General features: G+C 41.8%; 3 protein-coding genes across 4 annotated transcripts in view; all 3 read right to left on the minus strand.

The window, feature by feature from the left end:
* Positions 1 to 672: 672 nt before the first annotated feature.
* Positions 673 to 10,543, minus strand: hyal3 (hyaluronidase 3). The gene is made up of 8 exons (XM_080445744.1): positions 10,472 to 10,543; positions 4,495 to 4,791; positions 3,794 to 4,229; positions 2,763 to 2,910; positions 2,314 to 2,440; positions 1,526 to 1,615; positions 998 to 1,312; positions 673 to 962 (listed from the first exon to the last, which is right to left on the minus strand). Exons 2-7 carry the CDS (start codon positions 4,762 to 4,764, stop codon positions 998 to 1,000), a joined length of 1,386 nt encoding a protein of 461 aa, XP_080301870.1. The 5' UTR covers positions 4,765 to 4,791; positions 10,472 to 10,543; the 3' UTR covers positions 673 to 962.
* Positions 5,361 to 14,184, minus strand: naa80 (N-alpha-acetyltransferase 80, NatH catalytic subunit). The gene is made up of 2 exons (XM_080445751.1): positions 14,068 to 14,184; positions 5,361 to 7,417 (listed from the first exon to the last, which is right to left on the minus strand). Coding segments are annotated over exons 1-2 (1,161 nt in total). The 5' UTR covers positions 14,070 to 14,184; the 3' UTR covers positions 5,361 to 6,258.
* Positions 14,185 to 16,448: 2,264 nt separating this feature from the next.
* prkar2aa (protein kinase, cAMP-dependent, regulatory, type II, alpha A) overlaps positions 16,449 to 18,659 on the minus strand; it is a 70,294-nt gene continuing 68,083 nt past the window's right edge. For both annotated transcript variants that reach the window (XM_080445749.1, XM_080445750.1), the window contains exons 10-11: positions 18,383 to 18,521; positions 16,449 to 18,031 (exon numbers count right to left, since the gene is read on the minus strand). In XM_080445749.1, coding sequence (XP_080301875.1) covers positions 17,907 to 18,031; positions 18,383 to 18,521 — 264 coding nt within the window. In that variant the 3' untranslated portion in view covers positions 16,449 to 17,906. The remainder of the gene's footprint in view (positions 18,032 to 18,382; positions 18,522 to 18,659) is intronic.

An 18,659-nucleotide genomic window follows, 5' to 3' on the forward strand; every position in this document is an offset into this window, starting at 1 on the left:
GGTGAACAAATAAACCATTTATTTATTTATACTTTATTAAAAAAAACAATTTTCGTCATGATGCCATTTTCCAATTCTCCATGTAGTGACGTCCCTGTCACTGCAGAACCCTACAGGTTGGTCTTGTGGAGGGTGTATACAACTGTTTTCTAAACAGTGGGTCGGAACCCATGTTTGAGTCGCGGACAAATTTTGTGGGTCGTGAGTAAATATCCCCTTCTTTTTCATTTCCTATATTTAAAAAAAAAAAATTTATTTCAAAAGATTAAAAAAAGTTTTAACAAAAAAAAAACTTTTCATCAATTAAAAACAATTTAACATTTTTCAAAAGTATTTCATGAAAAAAAAATAAAAATCTAATGATTGCCATAAATAAAATAACTTGTGGATCTGCTATTTTCACTAGTTTGGGTCCCGGGCAAACGTCTAATTTATCTTTTGGGTCTTGAGCTAAAACGTTTGGGAACCACTGGTGTAGACAACCACGTGTCTCCTCCGATACACATGACGTCTCCAGCCGCTTCTTTTCACCTGGCGGTGAGGAGTTTCATGCAGAGGAACATGCATGTGGAGGAACACACAATTCTTCTCAGTTCCGCCCCTTGCTGAACAGGCACCCTGACCAACCTGTAGGAGTTGCTAGTGCAGCGACAGAGATAACCCTCCCCACCCAGCTTCCCACCCTTTAGCACCCAGCTAACCCAGATGTGCCATAGAGCAGTGGTTCACAGACGTTTTAGCTCAAGAGTTGGAATTGTTTTTAATTGATGAAAAGTTTCGCTCAACTTTTTTTTTTTTTTATCTTTTGAAATAAAAACAAGGAACTGAGCACAGGAAACAAAAGAAAAGGGGATATTTACTCACGATCCATAAAAATTGGTCTGCAACCCAGACATGGATCCCGACCCACTGTTTAGAGGATTCTAAATCAGTCTCCACAGTGGTGGGCAGGATCTTTACCCCTGCACCACCTGGATGCCAAAATGTTTTGATCAACTTAGAATCTGTTCTGTCCCTCATCCTCCTTCTTCCTCTCTTCACATCTCCCTCCACTCCATCCCCGGTAACAATGACACAGGAAGTGCTTGTCGAAAGGTCTGCGTTCACCGGAGGAGTGGTCGATCTCATCAGTGTCAGAGGCGGTCATATTTGAAGTTGAGGAGATCATGTAGCGGGAGTTGGGGTCGCGTCGGATGCAGCGGCCATTACCACGGCAACGCTGGAGGCTGCAGTGCTGGGTGTCGGACCTCAGAGTTCTGATGTAGCCACCCACGACAGTGTGAATGTAGTCTCTGAGGAGCTCACACTGACGCTGAACACACATACACGCACACACGCACACACGTGCACACACACACACACACACACACACACAAACATATAGCAAGTACTGTAACCACACAAATACGGTCACTAGAACTTGAACGATCGAGCACACAGAAAGACTCACTCACTCACTCACCATTTATTATCATTCTATTTCCACAGTGTTTTCCTACAGAGAGGAAGCAGGAAGGTACATTACCTTTGACTTGGCAAACGTCAGCTCTCCCCACAGCACCACTCCTGCTGCACCCAACGCTGCACTCTCTCCCAGCGTGCTTTCCAAGTCTGTCTGTAGGGGACACATATGCAAACAAACACACACACACACATGCACAAAACATGCAAGCACAGACACAAACACACATAGGGTTAATGCGCAGCGTCTTGCACAGTGGTTGCGTGTAGAACCTGTTCTGGTTCAGCTGTCTAGTATAACCTGTCTGAAATAGTAACCAACTTAAAGTTTCTGTCTATAAAGTATGTGTGTTGTTGTTCTAAACATCATACAGTGTGGGTTCTCAAAGTGGGGTCCGGGAACCCCCAGGGGTCCTTAGGGCACTCCAGGGGGTCCCCAGCAAAGGGGAATGCTGCACATTTTCAACATTAAACTATGTTATTACTATAGATTGGAGCTGTTGTGTGGTGGAAAAAGTTCCCCCCTTCTGTGTTGCCTAGAACCGGAGAATCGATTTTTGGGCTCATGTGATCAGTGACGTACAGTTGATGTACTCTTTGACCCGCCTTCTAGGCAGCCTCATGGGATTCAATGGGGAATCTCACTTCCAGCAGCAACGGTGTGACTTGAATATACTGTACGTGATGATGTTCTGGTACCGTTCATTTAGAAACAAACCCTGAAGGCTTTGTCGAAACGTTGGTTTCTTGTCACATTAATAAACAGCACAAATATTTTCAGGTGGGGTACCTTGGCCAAATACATACACATTAGGGGGTGCTTGACATGAAAAAGCACTGCACATCCAGTACCTCATCGAGGAAGTGCAGAGTGTGTCTGAAGGCCAGTCTGGCGTAAGGCAGGACAGGTGTGGCATGTTTGGAATTCTTGTCATGGCGCCAAAGTGATGCCACTCGCAAGGCCTCCAGCAGCCGGTGTCTGTTGGAAAAGACAGATCTCAGAGGGTTCAGCTTCACATTGTCACTCCACATACAGTATTCGAAATGTCCATAATACTCATATCAAGATTGAATTACTTGACTGGCAGAAGAAATGTTTAATCCACTGTAATGCCACCAAAATGAAAGCAATTCTGTGTGTGTGTGAGAGAGAGAGAGAGAGAGCGAGAGCGAGAGCGAGAGCGAGAGCGAGAGAGAGAGAGAGATGTGTTGTGTGAGTGAATACATGTGTATATTTATACAGACCAATAGCTGGAATGATAGGCTGAGCTAGAAAGCTAGGTGTGTGTACATCTCCATACTTGACCATGTGTCGTACGTCGTCAGTCCCTGTCATTTCCTGAGACAGATAGATGCTGGGGTAGAGGGCAGTAGACTGTCGCCACAGCCATGCCAAGCGGTCATTACGCGGCCTGGCCCTGGGGTGGCACTGCCCTGTGTACATGTCCCCTGAAAAAAGACAAATAATGATGCTAATAAACTTCATCACATAACCACATAAGCTTTTATTTGCCCTGGGTGGGGGGGGGGCCCCAAAACGACTTTTTTTCTTTCGATTAGTCACCCCATGGAGACTTGAAATCATGGATATTTTTTTGTTTCCGGCGGTTCCGGTAGGAGACACAAAGACACATTTTGGGGGTGAACTATCCCTTTAAAAGGACAGAGAGGGTGATATGCTTGTACTGACTGGTCAGCTGATGGATCAGCCCTAGGGCTAGGGGTAATATGGCAGTGACCTTACTGCTGAAGGAACTCACCATGTCAAACATGGACAAAACTGGGCCGGCAAACGTGGTTGCAAAATTAGCGGTTGAGGAGACGCTGGAGTTTATCCAGGCATAAAGGAACCAAAACAGTTGAAAACAGTCACCTTTGATGGGTCAGCTGCGTAAAGGCGAGTACTGGTATTCAGTTAACCACTTAAACCTATACTTAGTTGAAGATATATGTTTAGTAATCTTTTAAAGATATAATTATGTATTTTTGTTTGGGTTTTATAGGACTTTTGTATTGATATGTAAATATGTATTTGTTGTACTTGTATCCTATGTATCCTGTGTAGTGTGTGTGTGTGTGTGGCAGGTACACCCACTCATCCACTCAGAGACTTCTTCATATGTGCCATGGGACACATTAGCGCATCATTAACTTTATACATATCATGCACTCACCAGCACCACATCGTCTTTGTGAATGAATGAGCAATAGTTGGATAACCTTGTGCAACAGTGAATGCCCAGGTAATAATCTATGTTTATTTGTAGAGCAACTCTCAAACATAACAAAGTGTTTCTGTGTGTGTGCCGTAGTGTAGTGCATCCTAACATACCAGTCTCTCTCCTGTATTCATTGTAACAATAGGGGAACCCGTAGAACCCCCAGAGACCTCCAGGACGAACTTTGACTCCCAGACTCAACGTCTCTTCCATGAAGTCCCTCGCTGCCTTGTGAAACTCCCGCCGTGCCTCCGCTCTCACCTCCTTCTCAGACAACTCGGGTCTCCCTTGCCTCACCAATGCTTTGGACATTCGCCGGTACGCCTTCTTGGCTCCGAAGTCTGTCTTCCACAAAGGGCGCCACTCCTCCCAGTCGATCACTGCCAGGCCAGTGAAGTTTGGTTGCAGCAGGTTGGAGATCTGCGACTCGGCAAGGGAAAGGTGGCCTGCCAGGTCTCCAAGCTGAGGTAGGCCTCCGTTCACACTCTCGCCATCCTGGGTCAGGTAGGGGTATTTCCCCAAGCGGTCGCGATAGAAGATGGTCATTTCCTGAAAGGGATGGATGGATAGAGGGAGGGCGGGAGGAAGGAAGCAAAGAAAAATATAAAGAGATAGAGGGGAGAAAGAAAAGAAAAGAAGTAAGGAGAGATGGAATGACAGTTGGACGATAGGAAGGAAGGACAGAAAAGAAGGATGGGAGGACAGAATGAGTGGCTAGGTCAGTAGGTAGGCAACTAGAACATGAATGCTCAGAAAAAACCTTCCTAGAGGAAATGGGGAAAACGTGAACATGTGTCAAATCTAATCCAGTCACCTGTCCTTGGAATTGTTGCTGTTGGTTCTGTACAATGTCAAAGTCTCTCAGGTCCAGGTGGACACCGTAGCGCCTGTGGCAACGAGCGGTAGGCATGTTCCAGACAACAACAAATGGCCGGTCCCTGAGAACGGGCTCTGCCGCGGCCAGGGAGCCGGGGCGGAGAGGAGAGTCTTCCTGGGTGGAGGGTTGAGGAATGGAGGTGCACAGTGGAGGATACGGGAGGAGGACAAGGAGAATGAAGGGTAGAGGGAGGTGAAACAGCACCATGGCTGTTGAGGCAGCGATGTGTCCTTCCTGATCAGAGAGGAAAAAAAGGCATCAAAAGTCAGATTATACCGCAACAGGTTTGCTGTAAAAGCAACAAAAGACATGAGTACTTTAATTCTGATAATACTTATTGTACTGATTGCAGGTCATTAGAAAATCTTGTAATTTTTTTATCTGACTGCTATTCATCTTGAATATCTCAAGCATGATTCATGCCTTATGTGAACCACCCAGAACTGCCCTTGTGTATGCTTATGCTATACAAGCAATATAGAATGAATTTCAGTATATTGCTAAATGTACCAACAGCAAAAGCAGTCATGATTTACCACAATTAAAATATCCATGTAATCGGCTGTTAATGTGAATTAATGCAAACATCAGTGTTGACCTCATAGCTTATCATTATCGATTAAAGTTGATTAGAGAGCTGAAAGAAATTTATCAAGGAAACATGACTCAATTCTTTAAGTTTCTTTATTTCAACCACATGGTTAAAACACAAGGCACGTTAATTGATAAACCTTTTTTCAGTTTGATTCAAACAGCTAATCTTCTTCAAAATTCACAAACACTGACATTTCAGTAAAGGCACATTTAGATCCAGCATTTCAGTATTACGATTTGTTCTTAAGGTGTGGTTGCAGAATGTCTTGCACAGAGTCAGTCAGAGAATCCTAAATTAGACCAGTGGTTCTCAACCTTTTCAGGCCACGACTCCCCGAAATAATCATATTTGAACTGGGGACCCCCCACCCTGACAAGCACTTGGAATTGTAGGAGTTGAGGCATTATATTTAGTTTGACTCGGTTCCACAGATAAATGTTGTGAAAATAGCAGATCTACAGGCTCACAACAGCTTGTAGACAATTGTTGCCTCTTTCTTATATTATTAGAACATTTGGCCAATGACCAGTTTTTATAGTAGTTTGTTGATTACTTTTGATGCAGTGATGGTCTTTTTTATTTTCTTTCTAGTTATCAAAAGGGTCTTAAAAGTCCTTCAATTGTCATTTCACTGTCATCTGGGGACCCCCCCCCCCCCAAAATCATGTGGGGACCCCCCTGGGCATCCTGACCCACAGGTTGAGAACCACTAAGTTAGACAATCAGGCTTTCACCAACAAGGTGACTGACAACCCATGAATTCAAGCTGGTAATCTCCTAGTCACACAAACCCATTTCTTTATCGTACAAACCTAATCATCCAGAGATGGCATGGTATTGCTGCATACCTTATCTACTTGGCTTCTGATTGGCCAAGTCAAGAGAACCACACAGCATTTTGCAATATCCTGACTCTAATCAGCAAGCATCCTGTTTTTTTTTTCTAGGGGAGACTCAGACTGTAGTAGATGTCTTTAACATGTGTGTGTGTGTGTGTGTGTGTGTGTGTGTGTGTGTGTGTGTGTGTGTGTGTGTGTGTGTGTGTGTGTGTGTGTGTGTGTGTGTGTGTGTGTGCGTGTGCGTGCGTGTGAGTGTGCGTGTGTGTGTCAGATGTCCTTGTGCATCCAGAAGATGGGTGTCCCCTTAGCATCTCTGTATGGCGTCTCAGTCAGAGTCTGTACAATCTGCTGTGCTTTAGACTGGAGCGAGGGAGGGGGGGCAGAGGGTGGCATAGGAGGGGGAAGGAGGCCTGGAGGAGGAGGTGGAGCAGGAGGAGGATGGAGAGGAGGAGGAAGAGGAGGGGGATGGAGAGGAGGAGGAAGAGGGGGATGGAGAGGAGGAAGAGGAGGAGGAGGAGGAGGAGGAAGGGGAGGATGGAGAGGAGGGCTGGAAGGAGGTAGAGGAGGAGATGGTACACTACAAACACCGCCCCTCTGCGTCCCTGTCTGTCTTTCTGTCCCGGTTCCTTCGTTTGCATCTGCTTCCACTACCGCCATCCTGGAGAACCTTAGGAGCGTCTCCATGGGAACGAACGTCGTCATGGCGCCAGCGTTCTGCACTGGTGTGGACAGCGTGTAGCCCAGGTGGCCGTAGAAATGCTGCTTGTCATGCGTGGTCAGGCACAGGCGCTTGAACCCACGGCTTCTCGCGTACCGCTCCACCTCTGCCATCAGTGTCCGTCCGTAGCCCTTCCCCCGCTCCACTTTGGACACTACCACCGACTCCACAAACAGGCTCCCGCCGTGACCTACGACCCTGGAGAGGCGGGCGTGGCCCAGCAGTCGCTCTGACTCACGCGGTCCCTGCAGGAGAACGAGGCACACAGGAAACTCCGGGCTGGACTTCTGGAGGGAGTGGACCCGGGCAGCCTGGCTGCGCTGCCACTCCGAGTTGACCAGGTCAGCACACACCAACAGCAGGTCTGGACGGTGGTGGATTGGAAGCGCTCGCAGCCTCCCTTCAAGTTCTGCCAGGACTGAACCTGGCTGGTCTGAAAGGGCATTTTTGGAAGCTGGTTCTACTGGGATTGTATCCGGTGTGCCTGCAGCTCTCGTGTTCGATGCAGCTTCTGTGTTCCATCTAGAATTCACATTCTCCCTCTTCAAAGTCTCTGGGATTAATGTTGCTGGTGATGGAGCCACGTGCACAGCCTCCACAGCTTGTCTCTGTGTTGTTGGGCCGTTCTGCTGAACGTCCTCCGTCCTATCGCCAGCCTCTGTTCTGGACTCTGGTACTACTGCTGCTGATGATGCTGTGGACTCACACCTGTGATGATTTAGGGTTTAAGTGACATCAGTTCTTATTTCCTCCAATGAATGAGTGAGTGTGTGGGTGCATGCAGGTTATTGAGCAGCTGGACTATATATTTTTTATTTAATGTATTATTTGTTGTATTTCATTGTTTGTATTCCAACCAAAATTTCTATGAAGGGATCAAACATAGCCAAATATATCTGGCAAACAATGAATAACACAGCCATGCAAAGAACACATTAGTATTAGAGTATATTATTTACACAAATATAATCAGGATGGAGCTAAATAATAACTAATGCAGGCACACAACAAAAATATTAACGTGCAGCTTTGATTCACGGATGTGACAATAAGGATACACTTGTCTTACAATTAAATGACCTCACTGAAAATAATCCAAACTATTTGGCTTATGTGGTAATCTATCTGGTTTAACGAATTCCATCAGTTCGGTAATTTTCTTAACTTGTGTCTTGAAGATTTCCAACAAGTGAGTCTCTTGTTTTGGGCTTCACTGCAAACAAAATCACTTTTGGACAACAGAGACTTCACCTGAAACCAGTTTAGTTTAGTGTGATTGTGACTGAAGAAACTAAACAGACACAATCTTGTGACTGAAACATTTCACTCAACTTTGGTAGTTCCTCTGGTACAGACCTTCATTCAAACGTAGTCACTGACAATCCCTGAGCTCATGGCAGCACAGCTAGTCCTGATCTCATTCTAATCCATCTGTCACAGTCTATCCCTCTCTATTCCTCTATAACCTGTTCTGTTCATCCCCCTCTCCTCTGTACTAAGCCAGGGTTTAGCAGGATGGACTTGAGGTGTCTGTTCCATGACCAAAGGGTCTTGGGTTCAACCTCTGCTGCAGCCATGCATGGAAAATGTCCTTGAGCAAGGCACTGCTCACTAACTCACATTCAATCTGGATAGATATATTCTAAAATTAACCTTAATATTTAGTTTTAATCTTTATCCAGAACCAGAACAAATGACAGACCTGGACAAACCAGTTCAGTGGCCTAATATACTGACATATAATGCAAGTACAATGCGAAATCGATTTATCTGTTTTTTTAGGTAATTAGTGCCCCCAGCTCATGCACAGACCTGCATGTGCACATGAACATACACACCATCTCTAAGCTTTGGAACACAGCATTGGCTTTTGAAGAAAGTCTAGTAGGGTAATTATTTCAACAGAACTGGTGTCATAAAACATTATCTTTTCCTACAGTGAAGTCAGTCAGTGACATGTCCTCTCTGGTTCCATGTTGTCACTATATTAAGACATCCACGTGTCTACAGTGCCAGGAACCACTGTGTCATGGTGTGTGTGTGTGTGTGTGTGTGTGTGTGTGTGTGTGTGTGTGTGTGTGTGTGTGTGTGTGTGTGTGTGTGTGTGTGTGTGTGTGTGTGTGTGTGTGTGTGTGTGTGTGTGTGTGTGTGTGTGTGTGTGTGTGTGTGTGTGTGTGTGTGTGTGTGTGTGTGTGTGTGTGTGTGTGTGTGAGAGAGAGAGAGAGAGAGATGGGGGGCACTTGGCAGGGGAGGAACTTGACATTGTTCATTAGTTCATGCATCTTGGGTCACACTGGACTGTACACTAACCTATAAATATCAAAAAGGTGTTGAGCAAATCAGGCCATTTCTGACAATTAATGCTGTCAGGATACTATCTACATTCAATGTATTTTTTTTCTCACATATCAAGTTTTGTTTTACTTAACTGGTCACTTACAGGTACACTTAAATCAATATAATTATTTTTCAAAAAGGCCATAATCTTTGAATAATAACATATATTATAAACAATATATAATTTATTGAGTATTGAGAATGTTTTTTAAAATGTGCTTGAATTAGCCTATACCCTATATATAAGGTGTTGCATGGGCTAGCCCCACCTCCTTTAAAGTAATTTAACAAACAGAGGGCTTACATGTAAGCCCTCTATTTGCTAAATTGGCCCTATTGCCAATGTCACTGTACAGTGACATTGGCAATAAAAACCACTAGAGGGGACTGTGAGATAGACGCACCACATTTGGACAAAATGTGCTGTCAGTAAAGGGAAGTAACTGGAAATGGCATACCACATGCAATAAGGGAGTGACATACTGTACATACACACACTTTTAAGACCCATCTAAAAATAATAGCTTATCATCATCTTTATCATAATTTTAACCTGAAATGTCATCATTTCTAGATTTTTTCCCGACTTGTATATTTGTTTTTGCAAAATTTCACATTAAAACAAACTTAAAGTATGGCTGTCACCCTGCAAAGATGTAACAGCTGCGAAGGTGAACTTCTAACATCTCTTAGTATTAGCACTAGTTCATGTACACACACACACACCCAAGAGAATCTTTTCAATATAAAAAAAAAAGTCCTGTTGGTTATTTGGGGGAAAAGTGAAATAATTATTCAGGCTACACTGTATATTCCCTTTTGATTTTGAATACAGGCTCAGTGATTATAACACTCTCACCATTCAATGAGAGTAAATAGATTAATAAACTTGATACCTCCTTCTCACAATGGTGTAAATACAGGACCAATGGAAAAAGATGACTGACAATTTGGCCTTACATCATGACCAGGTACAGCATCACTTGCATACAAACAACAAAACAACAGAGGAAAATGGAACACATTTCATCCTGTTAAGCCTAAAGCTATAAAAAGTTAAAGCTAAAGTTATAAGATGCAAAAATAAATAAATTAACTGTGAATGATAAATACAGTAGTTTCCCAAACTATGATAATGTGGTTACTATTAATACATTTTGTTATGATCATGTGCATCTGCATCATAATTGTACATTGGTTTCACCCTACCCAATATATGGACCTATTATACAAGTTTCTTGCTTTGATTATAGCACTCTAGAAAGACGCGGACAAGAGTTAATAAAGAAATGTCATGTCATTTTTTAAACAACATTAGAGAAGTACAGAACCACAAACGAATGACAAAACAGAAGGATATTGTCCAAACACAATGGGAGCTCACAGAATGCAGCATTAAGATAAATATTATTGATCCAAACTCACCAATGCAGAACGCCAGAGAGAATGGTGAGCAATGATATTCAGTGACAACTGACACTCACTAACTGCCTGACACTTGTCAAGTGTCACTGACTATGCATGTTCAATTATTATCACACATATAGTACACTGTCCAGTACCCAAAAAGGGATGTTAAGACAAATGCAACAGGAAACTGGTGTTTGGCTGATAAAAAAGACATGATGTGACAGAAGCCTGGTTGTCTTGTCTATGACTTGACATAATAATTGCTAAAGTGCAGCCAAGTTAGTAAAATAAATAACATAAATAGTACATTAAAGGAGCACTTCACCCAAGAAATTACTTATTTTCTATCAATTACACACCCTATGAAGCCTTGAATTCATGGTGATTTTTTCGTTTTTGTCACATTCCTGAGCTAATAATTTGATGACGGTGTGGCTGGTCAGTAGGAGACTCTTGGAGACTCTTTGAGTCTCCGCTGGTCATCAAATTATTGGCTCAGAAATGTGACAAAAACAAAATCTCCATGAATTCAAGGCTTCATGGGATGTGTAATTGATAGAAAATAAGTAATTTTTGGGGTGAACTACTCTTTAAGACTCAAGAGTATTAAACAGTAGTGCAACATCAACTGAAGCATTCAAAATTAAAATAATTGTTAACTGTAAATTTGTTCTCATTGTGTGATAAATTACAGGGTATCGGATTGGCATAGATAGACAATAGACTCCGCATACTCGCCAATAACGATACCAGCATTTTGGCAGTCTCGGCAGCTGATACCAATATTGGTTATAAATCATGTTAATTTTCCTTTTAATTTATCGCGATGGGTTGTGAGCTTGGAGGGTGGCAGTTTTTGCTATTTTTCACAATTTTGGAAAGTATAAAATAAGGCTTAATTGATTAAAACACTTTTGCCATAATCGCAATTCGCAATATTACAATTTGCTAAATCCAACAATATCTAGTCTCAAACCACGACATAGATATGGATATACTGTCCAGCCCTACTGGGAGGTGTCTACATTCAAATAAAACACAGGCACAAACTTTCATTTCATTTAAATGCAGAAAAGTATGCTGCTGTGCTGCAAGGAAACAGAAGCTTTTTTGTTTAGGCCTTTTAAACAAAGCCCTTTGGTGGTCTTTCCTTGTTCTCTGCACCTCTGCTGAAATATCCCTGTTACTCCTTTATGGTGAAGACATACAGAACCCATGGAACCTCACTCACCCTATCTATGTGCCATAGGTAGCCTACATCCCCACATTCTCACAGCAAAATCCTAAGTAAAATTGGACCTCCATTGTGTTGTTTAAGGCACTCAAACACATCACTGATCCCCACAAGTTGTCCTGGACATCAGATGAATGACTAGGAGGACTATGCACCTTCATGACATAAATCAGGTAGCCTAATGTTAGCTACTAGTGCCTGCCTATAGGTTTTTCTAGGAAAAGGTGCTGTTATATAACTTGTAATATAGGGACGACATTTTATACAGTAACATAAACGTGTACTCTTGGCAAAATGTACAATGTTGTATTTTTCCCTAATTTTTCCCTCAATGTAAAGTGGCTGAGTTTACATAGTGTGACTTCCAAATGGAGTACAAAACCATTTGAGTTTTTCAAAAATAAAATGATATGAGATTCATGCACAGCTAGGAATTAATGGCTAAATGTAATTGTTTATTTTATTCGGATTCCCATTAGCTTCCACAAAGTGGTCGCTATAGGCTTCCTGGGGTCCACTCACTCAAATTCACAGCTAATATGAAATTAACTAGAGCAGTGGTCTTCAACGTTTTTCAGTCCAAGGACCCCTTAGGTGAGAGAGAGATGAAGCAGGACTCCCTCACTACATATTGTATAAAATTGTGTTGCAGATTAAACTTTGTCATATATTTCATAGATAGCTTCATAGACTTGTTTGACAGCACTGTCAATGTGTAGCGTTGTGTTGGATTCATGTTAATATGTATTTTCAGACAGTTAACCACTTTAACCCTCAATACTTAGAAAACCGATCTACAAGCTCACAAGTTGTCACAACGCCTTGCGCTGCGAGGTGTTGTGGGCTTGTAGATCTGCTATTTTCGGCTATTTTCCCCTCAGAATAGGGATGCTAGGGTTCAAGTGGTTAATGTACAAAAAAGGTTCCTGAGTATGGTACAAAGTTTTGGTGGCCCCCCTGTAGTAGTAACTCCCCCGTTGAAGACCCATGCATGAACTAGAGTATACAATGAATGCACTCTCTCCAATTACAGCACTGAACTGTTTCGAATTGGTGCTGTCCAGTGGTGGAAAGTAACTAAGTACATTTACTCAAGTACTGTACTTATAAGTACAATTTTGAGGTGGTTTTACTTTACTGGAGTATTTCCAATTATCAGTACTTTTACTTCTACTCCACTACATCTCAGATACAAATATTGCACTTTTACTCCACTACAATTATTTGAAAACTTTAGTTAGTTACTTCTCTTCATTACAAAACATACATTAAGCACATTATTTGAAAATAGTAGATCTACATGCAAGACACGTCGTGATGCGAGTCATGCGACGCATTGTGAGCTTGTGGATCTGCTATTTTCAAAAGATTTATAAACATTTTTGAAAGCTTGTGAAATGGGACATTCTGCGTAACGAGTACTTTTACTTTTGGTCATTTAAGTATATTTTGATGCAGATACTTTTGTACTTTTACTCAAGTACATTTTGAATACGGGACTTTTTGTAACAGAGTATTATCTACATTATTGCTGTATTGATACTTTTAATTAAGTAAAACATGTGACATTCCAAGTTTCCAACAAACACTGAACTGTTTTGAATCGGTATACTGTCTCTGTTCTGTTGCTCCTCCTCCCTTGACAGCAACACTTCCATATAAGGTCAGAGTTAGCCATGGTTCACATGACGCTTGTATACATGACAGTCATGTTTCAGGGCTAGGTCAGAGTCAGACTACAGAAACACAATAAACAACCCTCGGATGAACGTCCTGAATCCTGTTACAATGTGACACCGTAACGTTAGTTAGACCATTGGTTCTCAAAGTGGGGTCCGGGGACCCCCAGGGGTACTTGGGGGGGTTCCAGGGGGTCCCCAGCAAAATGTGTTAATATAGTGTCACAATAATTTTAACCTTTTATACTTTGGCTATTTTTGAAAAATCGTGAACATTTTGTGCAAACCTTGGGATATATATAGTTTTTTAAGACAACATTTTTAACTCAAATATTTGCCTCTGGGGGTCCCTGGAACAAAATATTTGAGATGGGGGTCCGCGGCCAAATTCATATCATTTTGGGGGTCCTTGACATGAAAAAGTTTGAGAACCACTGAGTCAGACAATCATGCATCAGTTTGCCAACGTCAGTGAACAATACACAACCGGGTCTGTCATTCAATGCTCATTCATTGCGAGATGTTGTGGAGTTCACTGTACAAGCACGTCGCAGTGTATTTCTAACGGTTACGCTTCATGCATTGAGCTGTATATCTCACTATTAGATGCAGTGAGTGAACGATGTCTTTTTAGATTTACTATACATATATTTAACAAAGAGCAAACTATCAGAGGTAGCCAGCCATACTATACCTACATTTTTAGGGCTTGACGGCTGGTCCAGAGAGCTCTTCTTCTGTAAGATTTGACAAGCTGAACTGTGATCAGGTTTAATTTCTGCACAGGCGATCTAAAAACAGGGGATCACGGTTTGTGTTACCGATCCAGGGTCAGCCCTGGGAGAAAGAGGGAGAGCGCTGCCGAAGCTGCTCGGGGTGTCTGTGAACTCTTCTGCCATCTGTTGTGCGGAGGCGTTACTACAAACACAAAGGATTTGTTCATTGATATTATGCATGCAGTGGTGTCATGTTGCTCTGTCAAATGTGTATGTACTCGAGTAAAATAACTGGAGTACTTTCTTTTATAAATACTTAAGTATTTAAATTTGCTTTAAAATACTTAAAGGTAGGGTAAGGGATTTTTTTGTTTTTTTTTGGTTAAAAAGGTTAAAGTACTATATTCTGATAGTAATTGCTACAGAGCGTTTGTTCGGTCACAGGGGTCTCTCCAGCTCTTTAGTAAACAGAATATAGTACATTTTCAGGTAGGTGACAAAGTTTAAGCCAATCAGGAGAGAGAGCATTGAAAATGAATTTTCTGTTTAATAAAGTGCTGGAGAGACATGGGAGACTCCTTTTACTGAACACTCTATACTAGCAATGAGTACTATCAGAATATAGAGCTATTTAACACTTATTTTAACAAAAGTAAATCACTTACCCTACCTTTAAGTGCTGTTTTAACAAATTACAAGGTTCATTTTCATTTTTTATATCAATGTATTGAAATGTAGACATAAAAATCTACAATTTTCCAGAGATTTTCTAAAAATATAATATTGAAAATAGCAGATCTACAAGCTCACTATATTTGAAATAGGGTTAATTCATTATGTACTTTGTGGTTAATTCATACTTTTACCTTCTCTTGGAGTCAAGGGAACAATGTTTGTATTTGAAATGTAGCGGAGTCAAAAGTACAATATTTGTCTTTGAAATGTAGTGGAGTGAAAATCATAAGTATCCAAAAATACAAAAACGTAGGCGCACACTGGCCTAGCGGTCCAGGCGCATACCACGTTGATAGGCTCTAATGCACCTTGACAGCGTGTCGCGGGTTCGATCGCGACAACCTTTGCTGCGTGTCATTCCCCATCATATAGCAGAGTTTCCTGTCTCGCTCTACTATATACTGTTAATAAAGACCAAAAAACACAAATACTTAAGTACATACTCACTAGTTACTGTCCATCACTTTTAATAGTTGTTGGCTCTGGCGCCTGAGTTTCCCCCGCAGGATCAATAAAAGGTATAAAATTATCTAATAGGAGGGCAATAGGTTCAAATTGACATGAAATAAAGAAAAATAGATATACATAAAAGTACAGCCTACCTCCTAGAAATTGATACAAAAAATTATTGTTTTTCCTGTTGGATGTTAGTCCTGCGAGCAGAGGTAGGATGATATTGTCGATCGATTAGTCCTACCAACACACAACATTTTGGCTAGATAGTTCAATCTACAGGTATACATACATTCATGCTTCCACTTCCACCAAATTTCCACTTCTACACAAATGATCTGAAAATCTAATCTGAAACTTGCAGAGCGCATGTATGCTTCCTGAAGGATGAACCCTTACAAAGCAACTCTTGCTCCCTGTCTTTATTCAATACTGGTGCAGTCCAAATGGAGGGATGGCATTGGCCTACTTGTTTCTCACTTAACTCCCGTTCTGAATCTGAATCAATTTCTCAAAAATATTTCCTACTCATTATAAATAAGGTAGTCTGTAGAATTTGCCTCAGCACTGGACTTTGATTTGTGATACATTTTCATGAGTATACAGTATATTCAAGTAAATAAACTGATTTGAAAAATATCCTCTGTAACCAAATTTGGACAGGCTGCATGCCCTCTCCTTCAGTTCAGGGTGATCAGGGCCCCTCGGTTGGATAACCTTGTGCATAAGCACAGTGATTAGTTGCCCACGGGTCCCAACAGTGTGGGGAGTAGAGGGAGTTGGTTGAAAACACTGCTACTGGCTGCCATCCTCACCATAATATAGCCATTCAGTGAACCATTGAAGGTCACTGGTTCCTTCTTTGTTCCTTGCGGACAGAGGAACTCCAGTGTCTCTCCTCAGTCATGCATTTTTGACATGCAAGGAAGCGAGTTCCTTAAGCAGTTAGATTGCTCACCGCCATTTGGTCAGATACCATATCTTCGCAAGGGGTTATACAGCAGCTGACCAGTGCACCCTCTCTGTACTTTAAGCACTCCCCTCAACCAGAGCAAATAAAGGCTGGGAATGTGACAAATATACATACACAATGTACTACTGTATAGTATTACAAGCTAGCTTTGCGTCACAAAAAATACAGCATACATGCTTCAGAATTTCAACAAACACAAGACTTTTAACAAAATTTTTGCTTTATTCTTTTTTTGTCATTTTTGTATCCAGGACAACTCATTCATGAATAATCAAGGAAAAATATGCACTAATGTTTATTTATTAATTGATTCTTTTTTTGATTCTGTTTTACATTTTGTCTGAGATGGGTGATTGTTTTTAAATATTTTATTTAATCAGAATCGGTCAAAGTAAACCCAGAAAAAAAAAGCTATAAATGAATATATAATAATGTTGGTAATAATACATTAATAATAATTAATACAATGATGTTGACAATGCATGTTGTGTCTGTGACAGAATAACAATGGCCCAGAAACATAGGCTTCTTACTGTTTTTTTAAACTTCTGTGGTACTGCAATATTCACCAGCACGAACGCAACTCAACTCAATCAACGACAGTAGAAGAAACGGAGTGCGCTCACAAACGTCCGCACCTCCAACCTCCCAAAGAGGGAAAAACACTTTTTTTAATTATTTATTTAAATAATATTTTATCAAAGCTTTTTTTCTTGTTTATCTCATAAAATGTTTTCTAAAACCTCTCTCTCGCTTTTAAACTTTTCTTGCTTTCATTTTTTTTTGTAGTTTTTTCCTTGTCCTTATTTTTCCCCACCAGGTGTCTCTTTTTGCAAATGCGGGTGCCTGTGTGTGTTTGAGAGTGTGTATATGTAGGTGTGTATGTGTGTGTGTGTGTGTGTGTGTGTGTGTGTGTGTGTGTATTGTTCCGTCCTTGGCTGAGGCTTGTTGTGTGTTATCTGCTTGTGTGACAGCAAAGCCTGCATGTGGTGTTGCATGTTTGTGTGTTTTTGATATGTGTGTGTTAGTCATTGCAGCAGGAACACAATGGTTTCTGAAGAGTTGAAGCTGGCTCAAACAATGACAATTTGATCTCTGTTGTCTATAGCTGTGTGTGTGTGTGTGTGTGTGTGTGTGTGTGTGTGTGTGTGTGTGTGTGTGTGTGTATGTTAGTTCATGTGCATGAGTTTGACTAAAGTGACCATACCAATTACCAAAGCATGTGTTACTAGTATGTGCGTCAGAGTGAGTCAACTAATAAATATGTGTGTGTGTGTGTGTGTGTGTGCGCGCACACACACAAGGGTCCATGTAATGTAAATGACTAAGATTTTGTCTCTATGGTAATGTAAATTAAAAAAATCCTTGTAAGCTTATCATCACTGCACGTCATCATCTGTATGTGCACGCTCATCTGTATGTCCTGTATGTGTAAGTGTGTGTGCCGATGCATTAACTTGGTCTGTGTAAAGCTTATTAAACAGATACAGGATCAGTGTGTATGATTTGCTTTAAGAAACGTACATTTGCCTGTATGCCCTTGAGAGTGCGTGTGCGCGTGTGTGTGTGTGTGTGTGTGTGTGTGTGTGTGTGTGTGTGTGTGTGTGTGTGTGTGTGTGTGCATGTTTGTTTAGAAGGCACGGAGTGTTGTGTGGGTGGCTCAGTCTCTCAGGTCCATGCTGGAGCCAAACAGAGCCACCAGCTGCTCCTCATAGTGAGCGATGTTCCTCTTCATAATCTCCTTACAGGAGCCCAGCAGACGCTCAAACGCGCAAACATCTATGACTACAGAGAGAGAGAGAGAAAAGTTAACATTATAGGGGAAAGACAAATCTAGATCAGTGGTTCACAAAGTGGAGTTCTTGGGTGGTGTTTGAGCACCACTGATATGTACAACTAGAGTTATAGATATGTATTTAGACAGGATCAATACACCCAAAAAACACACTTTCCAGCCACAGCACAATTACTTTTGACAAATGGTGTGTGTGTGTGTGTGTGTGTGTGTGTGTGTGTGTGTGTGTGTGTGTGTGTGTGTGTGTGTGTGTGTGTGTGTGTGTGTGTGTGTGTGTGTGTGTGTGTGTGTGTGTGTGTGTGTGTGTGTGTGTGTGTGCGCGCGCGCGTACGTATCCTTACCCAAACATTTGATGTTTCCCACAGCGTAGACTGACGCTGCCCTGGGCTTGTTGGTGACCAGGGCCAGCTCACCAAAGTACTGACCCCTACTGCAACGGGTTATCTCCACCTCCACATTATCTGCATGGTCCTTCTTTGTCTGAAGACACAGGGGGGAAGAGAGGATGAGAGATGAAGACAGAAAAAGATTAAGGGAAAAGAGATGAGGAGGAGTAGGAGGAGAATGGAGAGGATAAAGAGTTAAGAGGACGAGAGGTGGAGGAGAAAGGCGGGGACA

This window comes from Gymnoscopelus braueri (genome assembly GCF_963280865.1).
Source record: "Gymnoscopelus braueri genome assembly, chromosome: 12".
Lineage (NCBI taxonomy): Eukaryota > Metazoa > Chordata > Actinopteri > Myctophiformes > Myctophidae > Gymnoscopelus > Gymnoscopelus braueri.

Coding starts and splice junctions, on each gene's coding strand:
- hyal3 (XM_080445744.1), bottom strand. CDS start 4,764: ATGGTGCTGTTTCACCTCCCTCTACCCTTCATTCTCCTTGTCCTCCTC. Junction 4,230..4,494: donor AGCAACAATTCCAAGGACAG/GTGACTGGATTA, acceptor CATCCCTTTCAG/GAAATGACCATCTTCTATCG. Junction 1,616..2,313: donor CTCTGCACTTCCTCGATGAG/GTACTGGATGTG, acceptor TGTCCCCTACAG/ACAGACTTGGAAAGCACGCT.